The 17564-nt window shown below is 32.5% G+C and overlaps 1 protein-coding gene and 1 long non-coding RNA gene across 2 annotated transcripts in view; both read left to right on the top strand.

The window, feature by feature from the left end:
* Nucleotides 1-6760: 6760 nt before the first annotated feature.
* Nucleotides 6761-17564, top strand: part of LOC127707511 (importin-9-like) — a 48457-nt gene continuing 37653 nt past the window's right edge. Inside the window, exons 1-4 of the mRNA XM_052212091.1 lie at nt 6761-6899; nt 15699-15847; nt 16603-16804; nt 17466-17554. Coding sequence (XP_052068051.1) covers nt 6770-6899; nt 15699-15847; nt 16603-16804; nt 17466-17554 — 570 coding nt within the window. The 5' untranslated portion in view covers nt 6761-6769. The remainder of the gene's footprint in view (nt 6900-15698; nt 15848-16602; nt 16805-17465; nt 17555-17564) is intronic.
* On the top strand, nt 9284-11026 carry LOC127707912 (uncharacterized). Its single transcript, XR_007985087.1, has 2 exons — nt 9284-9610; nt 9772-11026. It is a non-coding gene; the product is annotated as an uncharacterized LOC127707912 (long non-coding RNA).

The raw sequence follows: 17564 nt of genomic DNA, 5'->3' as shown, positions 1-17564 counted from the left end.
TCTTGTATGCTTTATGCTTTAAAGCGTTTCATTCTAAAAATGTGCGCACGGTCAACTGACGCTTTTACAACCCTATAAAATTACTAAAATAGGCATTCAATACTTTTAATTACATTTTTTTGCTAGGATCATGAAAACACGATTTCTAACAAGTTTTTTTTTATTTACCTGTGCACTTTATTGTGGAAGCTCGTGTCATCATGAATGTTACATTTTGAAATGAAGGTTACTTTTAGAATGACGCGAGATTGCTGTTAGCCAATCAAAATAACGTGTTATAATGAAACATACATGTAATGTAATTATTTCGTTGTGCATTTCTTTAGGACAATAAATTCAAATTAAAAAAATCGCTCCTGCTCTATCTACAAAATATTTTTACTAGCCCTGACTGAAACTCTGTACAATAAGTAAGAAGATCTATAATTCAGTATGACAGTTTTAGACATACATGTACTAAATGTTTGACCTTATTAAACTAAACCATTAAATCACTACTTTACCTAAAAATGATCATCCAAAGTTATTAAAAATCATAATTTCAATCGCCTACTTTATATTTCCTGCATAAAATATAAAGAAATAAATTTTGAAGGTATATGAAAAAAAAAGTAATATACTGTCCACAATAGGGACTATACAACGAAAATCAAAGGACGATAACTGTGTCATCGGACCAACTGCCCGACGTTAAGAGTAAAACATAAAAAATGTATAACAAACACAGGGCACGAACAGAAAATATAAGAATACTTAGTAAAACCATAGAAGGGGCAAATATGATAACCTAAACTTAAATTTAAAGAAATAGAAAAATGTAATAATAAAAACTTATTTTATTAGTAGGCATGCAGCTCTCTTACACGCAAAAAATCCATACAAGGAAAACGTTTGGATGAATATGGAATTTTCAGTTATTTAAAATTGAGAATGGAAATGGGGAATGCGTCAAAGAGACAACATCCCGACCATAGAGCAGACAACATATTTATTTGGTTGATATTTATACATGTAAAATGTTTTCGTTGCCATATCTTGAAGCAGAAACATAAGATAGTACAATTCAAAATAGTTTAATGTTTAACCCTTTCGGCGCCAAAACGACATTTTTGTCGTTTACCGCTAGCACGCCAAAACGACATTTTTGTCGCTTTTTAGGAGAACCCACAATCCATTAAAAACGTATGTAAAAATCATCATTTTACTGCCGAAACCATAATAGGTTTGAAGAAAAATAACTGAATTTGTTCTGTTATACAAGAATAACCTTCAAAGTCCCAAAAATATATCGAATTTTCGTGGTTGAAAACAATTTCTTTTAGAGGTATCGTGCAAATATTTACACAAGCTATACTCCAATTATAAACTTTGTATGCCTTTATTTATCGAATTTACTTAGTGAAATTAGTTCAAATGGTTGACTGTGAAAAAAAAAACAATTGTTATTTTATTTTTAAGTTGTAACGTTTATCCGAATGACGTCATCAAAACTGGTGCTGTATGTGACGTTTATGCGTATAAAAGTTGCAGGTACTTGAAATTACTGGTAACGTTTTGCAGTAAAACCATATGAGTTTCTACCGATTTTCACAATGTGAAGTGTTACAGACTGCATATCTTTCGATATCGTTTCTGTATATATATTCAATAAAAACTATTTGTTCAAATTTATAAGGCCGGCAGATAAAGTCGGTCGAAATCAGTAATATCTATTTTTGTATGCACTATTTTACCCAACATATTTCTTGAGAAACTTACCCATTTGCTGTTGGTGTAGACATTTTTTGACTTCATTAGTTTTAGAAATACCAAAATATTAAAGTTAATTATAAATTCGACAATGTCTTTTAAAATAATTTCTGCGAAGAGCCAATCATGTACTGAATTTTTTATTCATCATTCTAATACTTGATCATGGCATACAATTTTCATACTCCGCCTTAATTGTTCATGCGTCCCACTTTGTTTTCAAAAACATGTTCTATTTTTAGATAAGATCGTGTTTTGAATAATCTATCTTTTATTAATTTATTTACTTTTTGTCTTTTGTCAGTGTGTTAGGTTTTTTTTGGTGCTTGGTCCAATTTTTACAAGTCAAAATCTTTTCAAATGTTTTTTGCTACCGTATTTGTTCTAATGATATACGGGTACACGACACAGACAGTTCAAGTTTAGAAAAGGGGATCAGTGCTTACAAAAATATACTGAGCTTTTCCAAAGCCAAAGCCAGAAAGAATCCTTTGGCCAAGTGGTTGGCGTTATCACCCTTTATTTGTCATGTTTGGTTTTTTTTATCCTTCAATGCTAAAAGCTTAAAACGTCGTAAACTTTCTCATTTAAATTGTTTCACATTGAATTACATGATGGACAGTCTTGCATACATAAAAGAGAGGCAAAAGATACCAAAGGGATAGTCAAACTTATGAATCGAAATCACACTGACAATGCCATTGCAAAACACGAAAACCAACTAAAAAGACTGAACATCACGAACCCAACCAAAAACTGGGGAAATCATATATCCCAAACTATTGTTGAAGGCAACTAAGACGACCCGTAGTGTACAGTCTTGTCCTGATGTCTTTAGTGGCTATTGGTGTCTCAGTTGTAACCATACCAAATATCCTGACTTTCATATTATAACGGACTCTTTCCAAATAATACTGGTGCAAAAGAAAATTCTGAATTGTTTATTTTTCACAACCAAAATTGTTTAACAGTAGCTAAAGAAAAACAATATATAAACACGGACGGCAGTGCTTGATTCTATGCAAAGGTTAAACTGATACTAATATTAAAAATTCAAATCCAACACACAACATTGATATACGAACTTGTTTTTATACATAATTTTTTAACAGCATGTAGAGTTTTTCAGTTCATCTGATCCATTAAAACTATTAAACTTTTGTCAGCATTTTGAATCGTTTTTTTTTTTGTTTTTGTTTTTTTTTTGTTTTGTAAGGAGGAAAAATTAAACAAGACTCTAATCTAACTACTTCGTATGACTATATATGAAAAAGATTAAGATATATTCAATAGAGCTAAGGAAAAGAGATACTAGTATATCAAAATATAATGAGGCCTTTCTTGTCATTCCGAGACCACAGTGTTGTAAGAAATGTTTCCGTTTGGCTTTAAAAAAAATCCAAATCTCGAGGGAGCGACCATTCGCTGCGCCATGTCCTCATCGTGATCATCTAGTCCAATAGTTTATTTTCAATTTTTATGTGAAAAGCTTTCCTTTTTGTTGGAACCTGAATATTGCATATAACAAAGCATTTTTTACAGTTTTAAGAACATACAAGAAAGGGTTGATTAATCCATGTAATTTGAAAATGTCCATTCTTGTAAAGAGTTTATTTCAAATTTTTCGACTGGAAAATAAAGGGTCGACGTCTAAAATCGTCTATTCTTCACACAATCTAACTTTATGGTTATAGAATGGATGGGATATGAGAACTATTTCAACCCGGCACCATTTATCTGTGTCAGTCAACGGCGGTTGATTTCACTCATGTCAGAGTTGATTTATTGTCCCAGTCGTTGTTTTCGTTTATATTTGAGTGTTTCTTTTATTGTCCAAGCAGTTGTGTATTTTAGGAAATGAATAATGAAGCCAAATTTTAGTAATCTCTGATAATTTATTCACAGACTATGTATACTTTATCCTTTTAATGTTTGAAATATTGTATAATGTCCGACTATCTTTTAAGACTTAAGTTGACCTCTATATATCTTTGTTAATTGTTTGAGTCCTGGAGTTAAAGTCTCATTTATATCGAATCCGCATCTCTGTTAAAAGTTGGAGAAGGTTTTGTGAAGAAACCAGATTGCGATTATGTTTGTGCATGTAACAATCTAATTCAAAAACTTAAAGAATTAACCACAGACAAAAGGAAAGTACGTCGTCCGTAATTTATAATGTTTGGGTTAAACTATTGGTACCAACGTTTACCTCTTTTATTTCGTATTTCAAACTAACCATGTAATTGTTTTGAAAAATAGAAACAATATCATAAAGTAGCATGAGTAGGAAGCAATGAAAAAAAATGGTTACAGCATTTGGGACCATATCGATTTTACCGAAATTCCTAAACGAACTCTTGCTGAAAGGGTCAAGACAGTTTGGACCACAGATACACATTAAATTAAGACATTAAATGTTCCATAAAAAGTACAGATTTAGCGAAATTAATGGAACTTCGAATGCCTTTGACATGTAAAATATTGACTTGAGTACCAAAAAAAAAAACGATCAGTTAAGCCTATATAAAAAAAAGCAAAATTGATGCTAAAAGTTCACAACTACTAGCAGTCAGTAATTTTTATTTACTTGAAGAAGTAATATTAATATACTTATATAAGTAAATTTGTAGGAAACTTATACTAGTATATTTTGTTTACTTGTATAGGTAAAAAAAATTGGCTTAGTTATGTCCCTTAGACATTCAGATTTTTTTACTTATATAAGTGAAAAAGTCATCCTATCTTCTTTTCTAGAATTCTTAGGACTTCTTTGCTCTAATAGAATTTTAAATTGTCAGTCCTTTGCAGATGTCTTAACTAATCATTTAAGTGTAATTTCATGGACAATGACAATCTCATTTGTCTGTTATCTTCAGAACACTGCTCATATACAAGCCCCCAAGGAGCAATGTTTGAAGGCCTTGCGCAAATATTTAAGATCTTTGCGCAATCAGTTTCTTTGTTGAATTAATGAGATGAAACATTGAACTCTAATAAGCTAACCTGGGAAAAATCATTAAAGGCATGTTTTTACATCTCAAAACTTGAGAATTTTTGTGGGATTGTAAAAAAATTTACAAGTGAATTTTTGAGAAAATTAAGGGAAGATTATTCAAACATTATAATTAACTTATATAAGTATATTCTATTTACTTCTTCAAGTAAATAAAGATTACTTGTACAAGTAGTACCCCTGACTGACTAGTTTAATCAGACAAGTGACATTTCTCAAAACCAAATCGGCAAAAGTAAACTTATTTCAGATTATACATTATCAGAAAAAAGATAAGAGTTGTGAAATATCATGAAATATTTGCCGCTGAACGCAGTTGTCATTCGATTTATTGATCAATCAGTTAAGACTTTATGGTTAAATCATAAGTCATTACAATGCTATATACTAGTATCCCGATTTTTGTGGTGATGTATAGTACTAAGTGTTAAGTCGGACTCTTCATCGACGGTGCTTTAGAAAAAAAAACCAGACCGTGTCAACTATGAAGAATTGAGAACACTGCTTGTCTTTTGAATCCCTCGTATTAATATAAAATCTTGCATGCTTCTTTATATAAAAATACAGTGATTGAACTATATTTTCTTCAACATATCTTTATTGTTTGTAATATTTATCATATTATAAAAACCTTCATTTATTTCCATATTGTCGTGTTTTTTTTTATAGTATTCTAGAAAAAAAATAGATATGTAATAAATTAATTTCGATTTCCAACCCAAAAATTTAAAAAATCACAGAATATACGCAAGGTCCGCTACGTGTACTAAAGTTTAAAGATTAATCCCGAGGATGATGGAAATTTACCCGAATGTATGATATGTCAAATTAATCAATTAACGAGGATAACGTGCATGTGCTTGACTAGGTAAATGTGTTGACGTTACGTTACGTATCGTTTTTAGTAACGTCATTCAAATATGTATGGCAACGTAACAATGTGAAAAAACAACGTCTCGGCGCTCAAAGGGTTAAACACCAAACGTTCATTTAAGGTTGGACAAAAGGCAAAGAAAGGCTGTACAAATCCTTCCCCACATAATTTGTATTGAATAATCTGATAGTATTTAATATATTTATTACATTGGTAGCAACGAATTACATTGATTCCCCAGTCAAATAAAAACCGATAATTTCACATGTGAAATAAACGTGGTTATTTCACTCTCTGACGTCATACAACAATAGGCGTTGTCAAGACGTCGATAACGTCGGATCAAAACAAATGTGAATGCGTAGAAAAAAGATATAGTTCCTTACATTTTCTACATTAATTTCATTAAAAAAAGCCTTTTGCCAATGTAATAAAAAGAATAACTAATCAAAGAATTCAAATATCGAAAAATATTCAACTCGTGACCGAACAACACTGATAATTAACTCATGCGCTACGCGCATTCGTGAATTAATGTGTTGTTCGGTCACTCGTTGAATATTTTTCTCTATTTGAATTCTTCGATTAGTTATTCTATAATTCTGATAATAAATAGAATATTCTTTATTGCAGTGAGTCAATTAACATGGTTCAATATTAAACAGTTATATCTAAGTTAAACTATGATTAAATAACGGATGGTTATATCTTCCAGTTTTATGTACATGTATATATTGTTGGACATAAGTGAAAATGGATGTGTTTTCATCAATATTTAAAGCTGGGAAACCCTGTTAAGTATGACGTCAAGCTTGATATTGTTAAATTATATCATAAATATATAAATCGTTCAGTTACTTTCCTGTACTGTGTATATATAGAACTTGGTTTTGGTTTTATCCGAAATGGTTCTTAGGAGAGACAATCATCAAAGAGCTGTCAGTACATACATAATAATATAGCTTTTAAATATAGAGTTCGGCATGAATTAAATTCGAATTCAAAATATATTACAGTGTGTTGTGATGCATTTGTAATCTTGATGATACGCAAATTGTATTTTCAAAAAATGATTAAAAAAAAAATACGAAAACAATTTACCGCCAAACTTAGCTTTACTTAAAAGCTGCAAAATGGCGGGAGCAGACCGAAATCTGTCATTGAAAGAAGCATTAGTTGAAAGTTTGGGTTCTGTGTTGTCTCCCGACGATGATCTTAGAGTTTCTGGGGAAGAACAAGTTAAAGCCCTTGAAGTTACTGAAGGTTCATTCATTTTTTTTAATTAAACAAAACAATTTTTGAGTTAGAATAAAAACGCTGATTGCCAACAGGACTATGTCTATGGTGGTAAGAGTACTGTATCATATGTATGTATGTACAAGCTTCCTTTCTGAAGAGCCTAACCATGATCCACTATGAGTTATGGTGTAAAGGAGACCAAAACATATATAATTACAGTGCATTATAAAACACGAACATAAACACCCTGACTCGTCTGATTCGGTCATCCTCAAAATATTTTACAAGTGCAAACTCGGTACCTCGAATCACCGAATAACACCGTTATTAGCCAAATAACACTTGTAAACACCGAATAACACTTGAAATTTTAATATTAGCACATATTGGTGACATTTAAACATTGATAATTAAATAATATTGTATTATAAGTGTATTTTATAACTTAAAAATTATTTATAGAAAGCAGGTAAGTTCATAAAGATCGCATTAAATATTAGTGTGTACATCCAACATGGCGACCAAGGAAAACACAATGGGAAGTATAAAAGAATGAATGCATATGCATACAAAGGGAAAAGCTATGAAAATAAAATATTAAATAATGTACTGTATATACAGAGTATTGTCCAATAATTGTTTTTCAGTAAGGTTTCAAAAAGTTAACAAGTACATCAAAGCCATGCAATTACTCCAATCACCAATTAGTTTTCTTAACGATTTACTCAATATTGAATGAAACGTAATTAAGAATTTTCACATATTTAATTTAAATTTAATCAAAAAATTAATTATACTTGATTGTTTTATAATAAAAACAAAGCAGCTGAATGGATGATTCGTATGTGTGTATTTTCTCAAAAAGAAATTAAAGGTTTTCATCGGCAAATATTAATGTTTTTACAAGTAACTAAAATTTGGTATAAAAACATGTGAAGACATATGTGCTGTCTTCCATTTTGAAAATGGCTTTATATCCTTGTGTTCAATGTGATGAAGAATGTGTTGATTGCACAATTCAGTGCAGTAGTTGTGATCGTTGGGTTCACAGTGCTTGTGTCCCAATGAATGATTCAATGTTATCGGCCTGGTCAGATGTGTCTCTAAAGTTCCTATGTAAGGACTGCTGCTTTACAGACAACAAGTACGACATGGCCAAGTCCCTAGAAAGGTAAGTAATTTTATAAAGTATATTTTCAACATAATATTTATTAGAATGTATATGAAATATATAAAGAACAAATGTGAAATTGTACATATTTAATTTTAATGAAGACATTAATTTCACTAATTCGATTATATTTAACTTGTTTCTTATTTCATTTTCTTTGGCAATATACATTTGTATATTCAATTTACTTAATTTACTAAAAATTCAGAAATAAAATTAATGGAAAAAAAAATAATATTCTTAGTATTGACGTTTAATTATTTTTTTATTGCTATGTTCATCCATTTTAATACATTAAATTAAGTTTAATAATGAAATATTTTTTGCCAATTGGATAATTTAATTGTGATAATGCCAAGTTCCCAATTATCAAAATATTTATTACCTAACAGTTCTATCATATTGTTAATTAGATTGTTGTATACTGACACGTTAATTATATTTCGGTATGGACACTCTGCATTAAACAGGCTTGTGACTGTCTTGGTATACCAAGGCTGCAAATAAATTGTTTTCGTGGACTATAACAGATAAGCCCGTGCCTTGTGCAGGATATCTTAGTAGTTTTAATTTTTTACAATAAATTTTAAATAAAATGTTGTTTTCGCGGACTATGACAGATAAGCCCGTGCCTTGTGCAGGATATCTTATTAGTTTTAAAAGGGCTTGGTTACTCTCCATTTTTAAAATAAAAAATATAATATTATTTTTTAATAACTATAAACACAAAAATTATTATTGTAAACAGTTAAATATTCCATATTTTTTTAAAAGGGGAGGCGCCCACCATCACATTGTTCATTGCCTTGACGTGGCGTGAGGGCTCCACTTTGGTGGTCTAAAATGAACACGTTGAGGGATTGTATGCAATCATTCTTTTATTCTTCCCATTGTGTTTTCCTTGGTCGCCATGTTGGATGTACACACTAATATTTAATGCGATCTTTATGAACTTACCTGCTTTCTATAAATATAATTTTTAAGTTATAAAATACACTTATAATACAATATTATTTAATTATCAATGTTTAAATGTCACCAATATGTGCTAATATTAAAATTTCAAGTGTTATTCGGTGATTACAAGTGTTATTTGGCTAATAACGGTGTTATTTGGTGATTCGTGTTACCCGTGCAAACTATATGTTTGATGATCTTTTCTTTCATATCCATACTAGACAAACATGACTGTATGTATGTACTAGGTCCAGAAATATTATAATTTCTATTTACATCTTTTTATACGACCGCAAAAAATTTTTGTGGTCGTATATTGGTATGACGTTGGCGTCGTCGTCGTCGTCGTCCGGCGTCGTCGTCCAGCGTCGTCGTCCGAATACACATTAGTTTTCGCACTCTAACTTTAGTTTAAGTGAATGAATCTCAATGAAATCTTACCATAAGGTTCAATACCACAAAAGGAAGGTGGGGATTGATTTTGGGGGTTATGGTACCCACAGTTAAGGAATTAGGGGCCAAAAAGGGGCCAAAAATAAGCATTTTTGTAACTTCCAGACATAACTTGTGTGTAAGTGTATGGATCTCTCTGACATTGTACCACAAGGTTCCATATCACAAAGGGAATGCTGGGATTGATTTTAGGGGTAATTGCCTCCAAATTTTAGGAATAAGGGGCCAAAAAGGGGCAAAAAACAAGCATTTTTCTAGTTTCATGACAATAACTTGTGTGTAAGTGTATGGATCTCTCTGACATTGTATCACAAGGTTCCATATCACAAAGGGAATGCTGGGATTGATTTTGGGGGTAATTGCCTCCATATTTTAGGAATTAGGGGCCAAAAAGGGGCGAAAAACAAGCATTTTTCTAGTTTCATGACAATAACTTGTGTGTAAGTGTATGGATCTTTATGAAATTGTACTACAAGGTTCCATATCACAAAGGGAAAGCTGGAATTGAGTTTGGGGGTAATTGCCCAAAAAGTTTAGGAATAAGGGGCCAAAAAGGGGCAAAAAATAAGCATTTTTCTAGTTTCCAGACAATAACTTGTGTTCAAATGTATGGATCTCTCTGAAATTGTACTGCAAGGTACCATACCTCAAAGGGAAGGCTGGGATTGATTTTTGGGGGTAATTCCCTCAAAATTTTAGTAATTAGGGGCCATAAAAGGGCAAAAAACAAGCATTTTTCTAGTTTCAGGACAATAACTTGTGTGTAAGTGTATGGATCTTTATGAAATTGTACTGCAAGGTTCCATATCACAAAGGGAAAGCTGGGTTTGAGTTTGGGGGTAATTGCCCTAAACGTTTAGGAATTTGGGGCCAAAAAACAAGCATTTTTCTAGTTTCAAGACAATAACTTGTGTTCAAGTGTATGGATCTCTCTGAAATTGTACTGCAAGGTACCATACCACAAAGGGAAAGCTGGGATTGAGTTTGGGCCAATGGGATGATGAATCATAAGGGGGTTCAAAAAAATTTGGGGGATTTTTTTTTATTTTTTTCATACATGTAAACCTCCTGACGGGAGTACAATAATCCCGTTTTCAGGGGTCTCCTCCCGACCTCGCGTTGAAGAGAAAAAAATCCTGTGTATGAAATCTGCCCAACATATCATCTCAGACATCTGGTGTAACTGACATCACCTGAAGTTATATTTTACCTGTAAATCAATTAACATGCATAATTATATGGCTTCACTTGTCAGCTTGGGTGTCAAACATACTGGTAATCAACGATTTTTACCTCAGGCTAACTGCCGTTGTGTAATAAAAACTTTGTGTATTTATTGGTTTACTTCCCCTGATTTATCCTGTTTTAAGTTACTTTCCTTTAAATAATGTAAATTTTTAAAAGAATATAAATAAAATATAAATTGAACAAATAATCATAAAAGGATGGTAATTAAATGATTTTAAATGTCTTAGGACAAATCAAAAAATAATAATTTGAAAATTATTTGAGGGTTCTATACTTTCTTTCAAGGCTTAAATTGAATTCATATAATAACTATGACCCATGTTCCCAAATTGAAATGAGTTTCTGATTATTCAAATAAAATCTAACTGCAAATGCAGATAGGTAAACAAATGATCTGATTGCAATGTTTGTCCTATAGAATAATGATATAAAAGATATGAATTGAAAAATTTAAAGAACATACTAAAAAAAAAGAATCTTAGATTGAACATGTAGAATATTAAGATAAAGAAACTTTATAAGTACAAGGGTACTATAAACATAATACATAATACATTCGGATTGAAAGTTGAAGAAAACACACTTTAAAAGACAATTTTTACAGCACACGGTTACATTTACGACAAACTTTATGTCGATTAAAAACCTCCTGATCTGAGTCCTAATCTCCTGACCAAAATTTTCCAATCTCCTGATCTGAGTTTCACAGTCCATCACATGTATGTTTTTTTCTTTAAAATTTTCCATTTTAAATTGGTTATTTCTGATGTATATATAAAAGCAAATAATAACGATATGGTTTGAATAGGTAAATTAAAAAATTTTAAGTTCTTAGACCACTTTCATTCTGTGTGAGAAACCTATGCTGTGTCAAATATTTAATTACAATCCAAATTCAGTGCTGTATCAAGCTTGAATGTTGTGTCCATACTTGCCCCAACTGTTCAGGGTTCGACCTCTGCGGTCGTATCAAGCTGCGCCCCAGCGGAGCATTTTATTTGTACTGTACTACAAACTTTTGGTTGCAATTTTACAACAAAAAAAAAGGTTATGGCAATACTGAGGTGAATCTGAAGACTCTCATAGGTTGCACTTCTGTTAATGTAGACAATGCAATTTCCCATAGGAACTCCTTTTAGAGCTAAAACTGTACCACTTTTTTTGTGAAGAAGTTTCGTAAAAAATTACATCCTAGAATCATGAGAATAGTGTTTCCTGCAGCTTTTGAAATGGGCAGGGTAATTTTTTTCTAAGGGCACTCTTAGCGTGTTTGGCTACACTTTAAAGGCACCCTTTGCACGGAGGACTACACTTTTAGGGCAGGGCGTCAAGAAAACACGGCAGGACGCCATACCACGCCAAAACATCCTGCAGGAAACACTATAGAATGGAGAAAAAAAACTCATATGCATTACTATTTTTTTCAAAGGTCAAAATATAGGGCTATGCGTCATATTTTCAACATTTATATGCCCTGAACTAAGAGTTTTAACTTATACTAAAATAAAGTACTATCCCTCCCCTCACTTTGGGTCTTCCTCTGAATTCAATTTGGCCGCTATTCATGTTTATTTATACTGGTAACATTCCCAAGTTATGTCTCTATTAGTCCGAGATTACTCTGACGTCCAACGGCTGTTTTGCCAGACAAGCTGGGGCCGTGGGACGTCAGAGCTCGTCCCATATCAAAAAGTGGATATTTGCCCGTCCAAAATAGATGCCCTGCTTCGTCGCTTCTGGTGCCAACGGACGGCCTTGGAATTATATAAATCGGGTATCAATTTGTTCATTTTTCATTTATCTCTTCATTTATGTAAGTTTCACCTACCTGCCACCCTTTACTTTCTCATATTTAGACAGTTTTCACAGTGACCCACCGATTCTGGCATTTTGACTTTCATTTTGAAAGATTGTCGTGATCACGAGAAAAAAGTAAGGCACAATGGACTATGGGAAATGATGTATGCATATGACCCTAGGTCAATATGAATATATAATCTAACACCTCGCTCATTTACGATGCAAGCAATGTAAATATCCGAGAGCTTTCGAATGTTATCGTGGTTGGCACTAAATGCTTAATACCGATCTCCTGTAAAGGAGGTGAAAAATCGTGGTTGACTACTAAATGTTAAATATCGATCTCCTTTAAAGGAGGTGAAAAAAAGTATAAATATTTGCATATTTGAGTCTCAAGGTCGCAAAATCTCTCGTAACTTGACGTCCATTTGAAAATAAAAGTAAAAATGTCTGAATCGATGGGTCACAGTGAAAACTGTCTAAATATGAGAAAATAAAGGGTGGCAGGTAGGTGAAACTTATATAAATGAAGAGATAAATGAAAAATGATCAAATTGATACCCGATTTATATAATTCTAAGGCCGTCCGTTGGCACCAGAAGCGACGAAGCAGCGCATCTATTTTGGACGGGCAAATATCCACTTTTTGATATGGGACGAGCTCTGACGTCCCACGGCCCCAGCTTGTCTGGCAAAACAGCCGTTGGACGTCAGAGTAATCTCAGACTATGTCTCTATGAGATGAAACATAGAGATCGTGTCTGGGAACCAGTAAGTAAACAAAACAAAATATCTATGAATAATATACATGTATGAGGCGTGGTTTGTGAACCAGCTGTATTAACAAAGTGCAACCTATAGACAGAAGAACAGAATCAAACACATTGTGATATGTGAGGCTGAAATGCCAGTCAAATGATTAATTTATATATGAGGACATATTATAACATCAATATTTACAAAAATCCATTCAAGCAAACTTGGAAGTATCATAAGAAGAAGGAATTGGCGATGTATGTGTTCAAATGGACATTCCAAGTTAAAGCTGTAGAATGGTGGGGCATGAACATATTTCTCACACATGACATCTTTGACTTTGCAATATTGAACCCTGATTGATGGGTGTCACACTGAGAGGAATCATTTGATTAATATGGGGAAGGCTGACAATTAAATTTGTTCACATCAAATTTTTAAACACACTTTATAATTAGGCCTAGAAAAAAAAATGTTTGGTTAGGTTAACCCAATCCTACCTTAAAAAAAACGCTGACCCTAATTTTTTTTGGAGCATTGTGCAATAACTATTGTCAGAGGGTCATCCTGAGCACTATCAATGTCGCAATACTTGCTAAATAAAATGCCTACATACCCCACCTAAATTTTTGGACATGTTACCCAAACCAAACAATTTTTTTGTTTAGGCCTTAGTCAATGAGGTTGATGTAGATCACCCTAGATTTTCTTGTAACATTTTTGGTCCAGCCTTATTATTTTTAAGTCCATCTTGGTCCCACATAGATCAAATTGTTGTTCCTTAATGTACTCAAATGTCCAGACAGGACTATCAGACCATCAACTTATTGGACCAATGGACTGTCAGAATTTTGGGGTGTCAGATTATTGCTATGCTCCACTCAAAGGGATTGATATTATACTTTAAACCCATTTGACTTTTTCTTGTCCCTTTTTATAATGTTTAAGGTTTATGCCCCCTTCTGTAGCCATGTGTATTACGAAATTTTCAAAGTGCAATAATATCAAAACAGCATAAAAGTCCTAAAAACAACCTTTACATTCCAAAAAATCTTGTGCTGAGTCACTAAATTAAAGTAGAAGGTGTACTTGAATTGGTCCATATTTATATTTGTTAACCAATATCTGAATTTATAAACTTGTTTTAAGGAAATCATTGCTAGCACTGCATGCAATAATCCTCTATCAAGCACGGAATTGTCAAATATGAGAGTACAAGGCGAAAGGCTGTGGATTTTCTATAAAATTTCCATTGAAACAACAATAGGGTACATAATCCTTAAGATACTTATAGAATGGTGCTATATGAATACACACAAAAAATGTGATATTTCACCATTTTCACTATTGGAAATTAACCTATGGAAGATACTGACCACATACATATGTACAATGTATTATGTACATGTACATGTATGACACAAACAGTTACTTTAATTTACAAAAATTTACAAAATATTATAAACTTATCTTTGATAAGCTATTTGGGTAATATGATGTGTGTACTTAGGCCATTGAAATAAAAGTATATGTGTGGTCCAAGTTACCCGACCTACCCTAGTTTAAACCCCAGACCCTAGAACTTTTTTTTCCATTTCTGAAAAGTAAATTTTGAAGGATCCCATTTTGTAGGATGTGAATTTCAATAATTAAATTCATAGACTTCAGTCATTTGAATTTGAATTAGAAAAATCCACTACAGCTAAAAATGAAACAAATTTTTAACAGAATGCAACAGAAATTAACTAAAAACGTAACATGTCTGTTTATTTTACAACCAAACATATAGAAAATGGCTAACTTCCGGTAAGGGCGTGTTAAATACCGGAATCGGACTCTGTGAACACAATTTTTGTTTTGATTTAGACACTGTTGAGTAACAATGGCTGAAAGTAAAAAACAAAATTCCATGATTGGTTTGCTCTAAATAATATTCTAATGAAGGATATACAATCAACAACGATGTATGCTTTCATTGTGTTTCTCGAGAAATAAATTGTTTTTGTTATTTACTTATTTAAAAGTTGCTGTTTCATCTGCTGATCTACATTTAAACAAAAAACTACTGATTAGGAGATTTAGTGGAGACAGGAAAGTAACTTCTTTACCCTAGTTGCCAAGTAGCTCACAATGTAGCTTGAGCCCTCCGGCTCCAAGATCATCATCACAGGGAAAAAGATTAGCAGGGGCCCAGTAGCCAATGCTACCGAAATTTGGGTTGGGCTCCTTAAACTTTTATGAAAATGACCATAGTGCTTAACTTAATTTTCATATTGTGGCGGGTTGGGCCCCTAGTCAGAAAATGTTAGTCTTATTCCCTGAGATGCAATGTATACTTGTATATACATGAACATGTGTCAAAGCTTTGCATATTTATGTTTTTAAATATTTTGACAAATATTCTTATTTTAAGATGCAAAACTTATAAATTTTGACAGAATTTGGTGTACACCTTGCTGAGCTCACAGTTGATCCTCATGGACCTATGGCTATCCGACAGCTAGCATCAGTCTTACTGAAACAATATGTAGAAGCACACTGGTGTCAAAATGCTGAAAAGTTTAGATCCCCTGAGGCTGTAGAAAGTGTGAGTATTTTTCAAGATTAGTTTATAGTTAGTAAATATTTGCGATTTCTAGATGGAATTTGTCGCCCTACATTATGTATGTCAGGGTCTGCAATTTCCATGTTTTCTATATAAACTGGGCTCTGACTTCCCAGGGCCCCAACCAGTCTTTAGAGCAATCTCAGACTAGGGGTAAAGAATCCATGATATAGTTTTTGGCATGACTCGCTGGTCATATGCTTCACCAGCTGCTCTACCTGTGCGAGAGCAATTTTGACCCCTTCAGTTCATATAAATTTTAGTTAAAAAGATCTGTACTATCTATAGTTTATTTATTACTGAAAACATTGTGTAATAAGGTTTCACAGGTTCTGAAGATAATTGATTTCTACCTTTGAAATTGTGATTGATTGATTGTTGATTGCTTAATATCCTTTGAAAATTTGTAGTTTTCTAGTATGCAGCGGCATTTCAAAACTTCTTCCCAAATGAATTTTCATTGTTAAATGACTATCTTGGTGAGGTCCATGTCTTTAAACTTTAAGTTCATTCAATGTTTCAAATCTTTATCCTTTATGGTTAGTTGTCTCATTGGTAATCATACTACATCAGCTTATTTTTATATAATATACTCATGAAACTTGTTTTTTTTTTTCCTGACTTGAAATTCTGCCTAAGACATGTACATGTAAGATACAAGTTTCCTAAATATATATTTCATACTCAATACAGACTGATAAAGTGTATGGCATGATAAATTGTATTTGCTATGATAGGCAAAAGTACAGATCAGAAGAATATTACCACTTGGGTTGAAAGAAAGTATCAGTAAGGTTCGAACTAGTTGTGCTTATGCCATATCTGCAATAGCCCACTGGGACTGGCCTGAAGCTTGGCCGGAATTGTTCCAGATACTGATGGAAGCGTTGACCAGTGGTCAGCCTACCTCTGTACATGGAGCTATGAGAGTTTTAGCAGGTAGGGTCAAAATGAAAACAAGGTTTGTTTGCTACATTTATAACCCAACTGACATTTTTCACTTTACACAAGATTTAATGAATATTACATATATCTCACAAGTTATTATAGACATAAAAAAATGTTTAATTTAAACATGTCATACATCTCACTAGATGTTACAGACATCAAATACTGTAAACCAACTCATTTTTACCTGCGATTTATTTTTTCGACTTTCACAGCTAGAAAGATATCGCAAATATGAATATGGAAGACTTGGATATTCCCTTATCTGATTACATCTAGTAAATTCGAAAATTGCAAAATTAAATCGCCTTGAAATGGTCTAGAAAGGGCTTAAAATGAAAAAAGTGTCCGCAAAAATAGAGTAAGATGGTTTGCACTATGTATAATTGATAAATTTTAGATCTCTTGTAAGGTGGTATAGACTTACAGATTTATATGTGATGATTTTGAGATAACACACAATGCAAGATGTTACACACATAATGATGTATAATTGATATATTTCAGACATCACACAAAATATTACAGACATTGAAAAAGTGTATAATTAAAAAGTTTCAGAATTATCAATAGATGTAACAACCCAATAGAAAACTGATACATTTCAAGCAAGAAGCTACAGACATGCATACTTGTAATTAATACATTTCAGAATTCACACAAGATGTAACAGACATACAGATGGGTCAAGTGGCTCCTGTGATTTTACCGGAAATGTACAAAATATTTATGGCTGCTGATGTAAGTTCAA

The sequence above is a fragment of the Mytilus californianus genome, unplaced genomic scaffold, assembly GCF_021869535.1.
Source record: "Mytilus californianus isolate M0D057914Y unplaced genomic scaffold, xbMytCali1.0.p SCAF_1, whole genome shotgun sequence".
NCBI classification, from domain to species: domain Eukaryota; kingdom Metazoa; phylum Mollusca; class Bivalvia; order Mytilida; family Mytilidae; genus Mytilus; species Mytilus californianus.
Note: the sequence above shows the minus strand (reverse complement) of the source record. Positions and strands in the feature narration are given on the sequence as shown.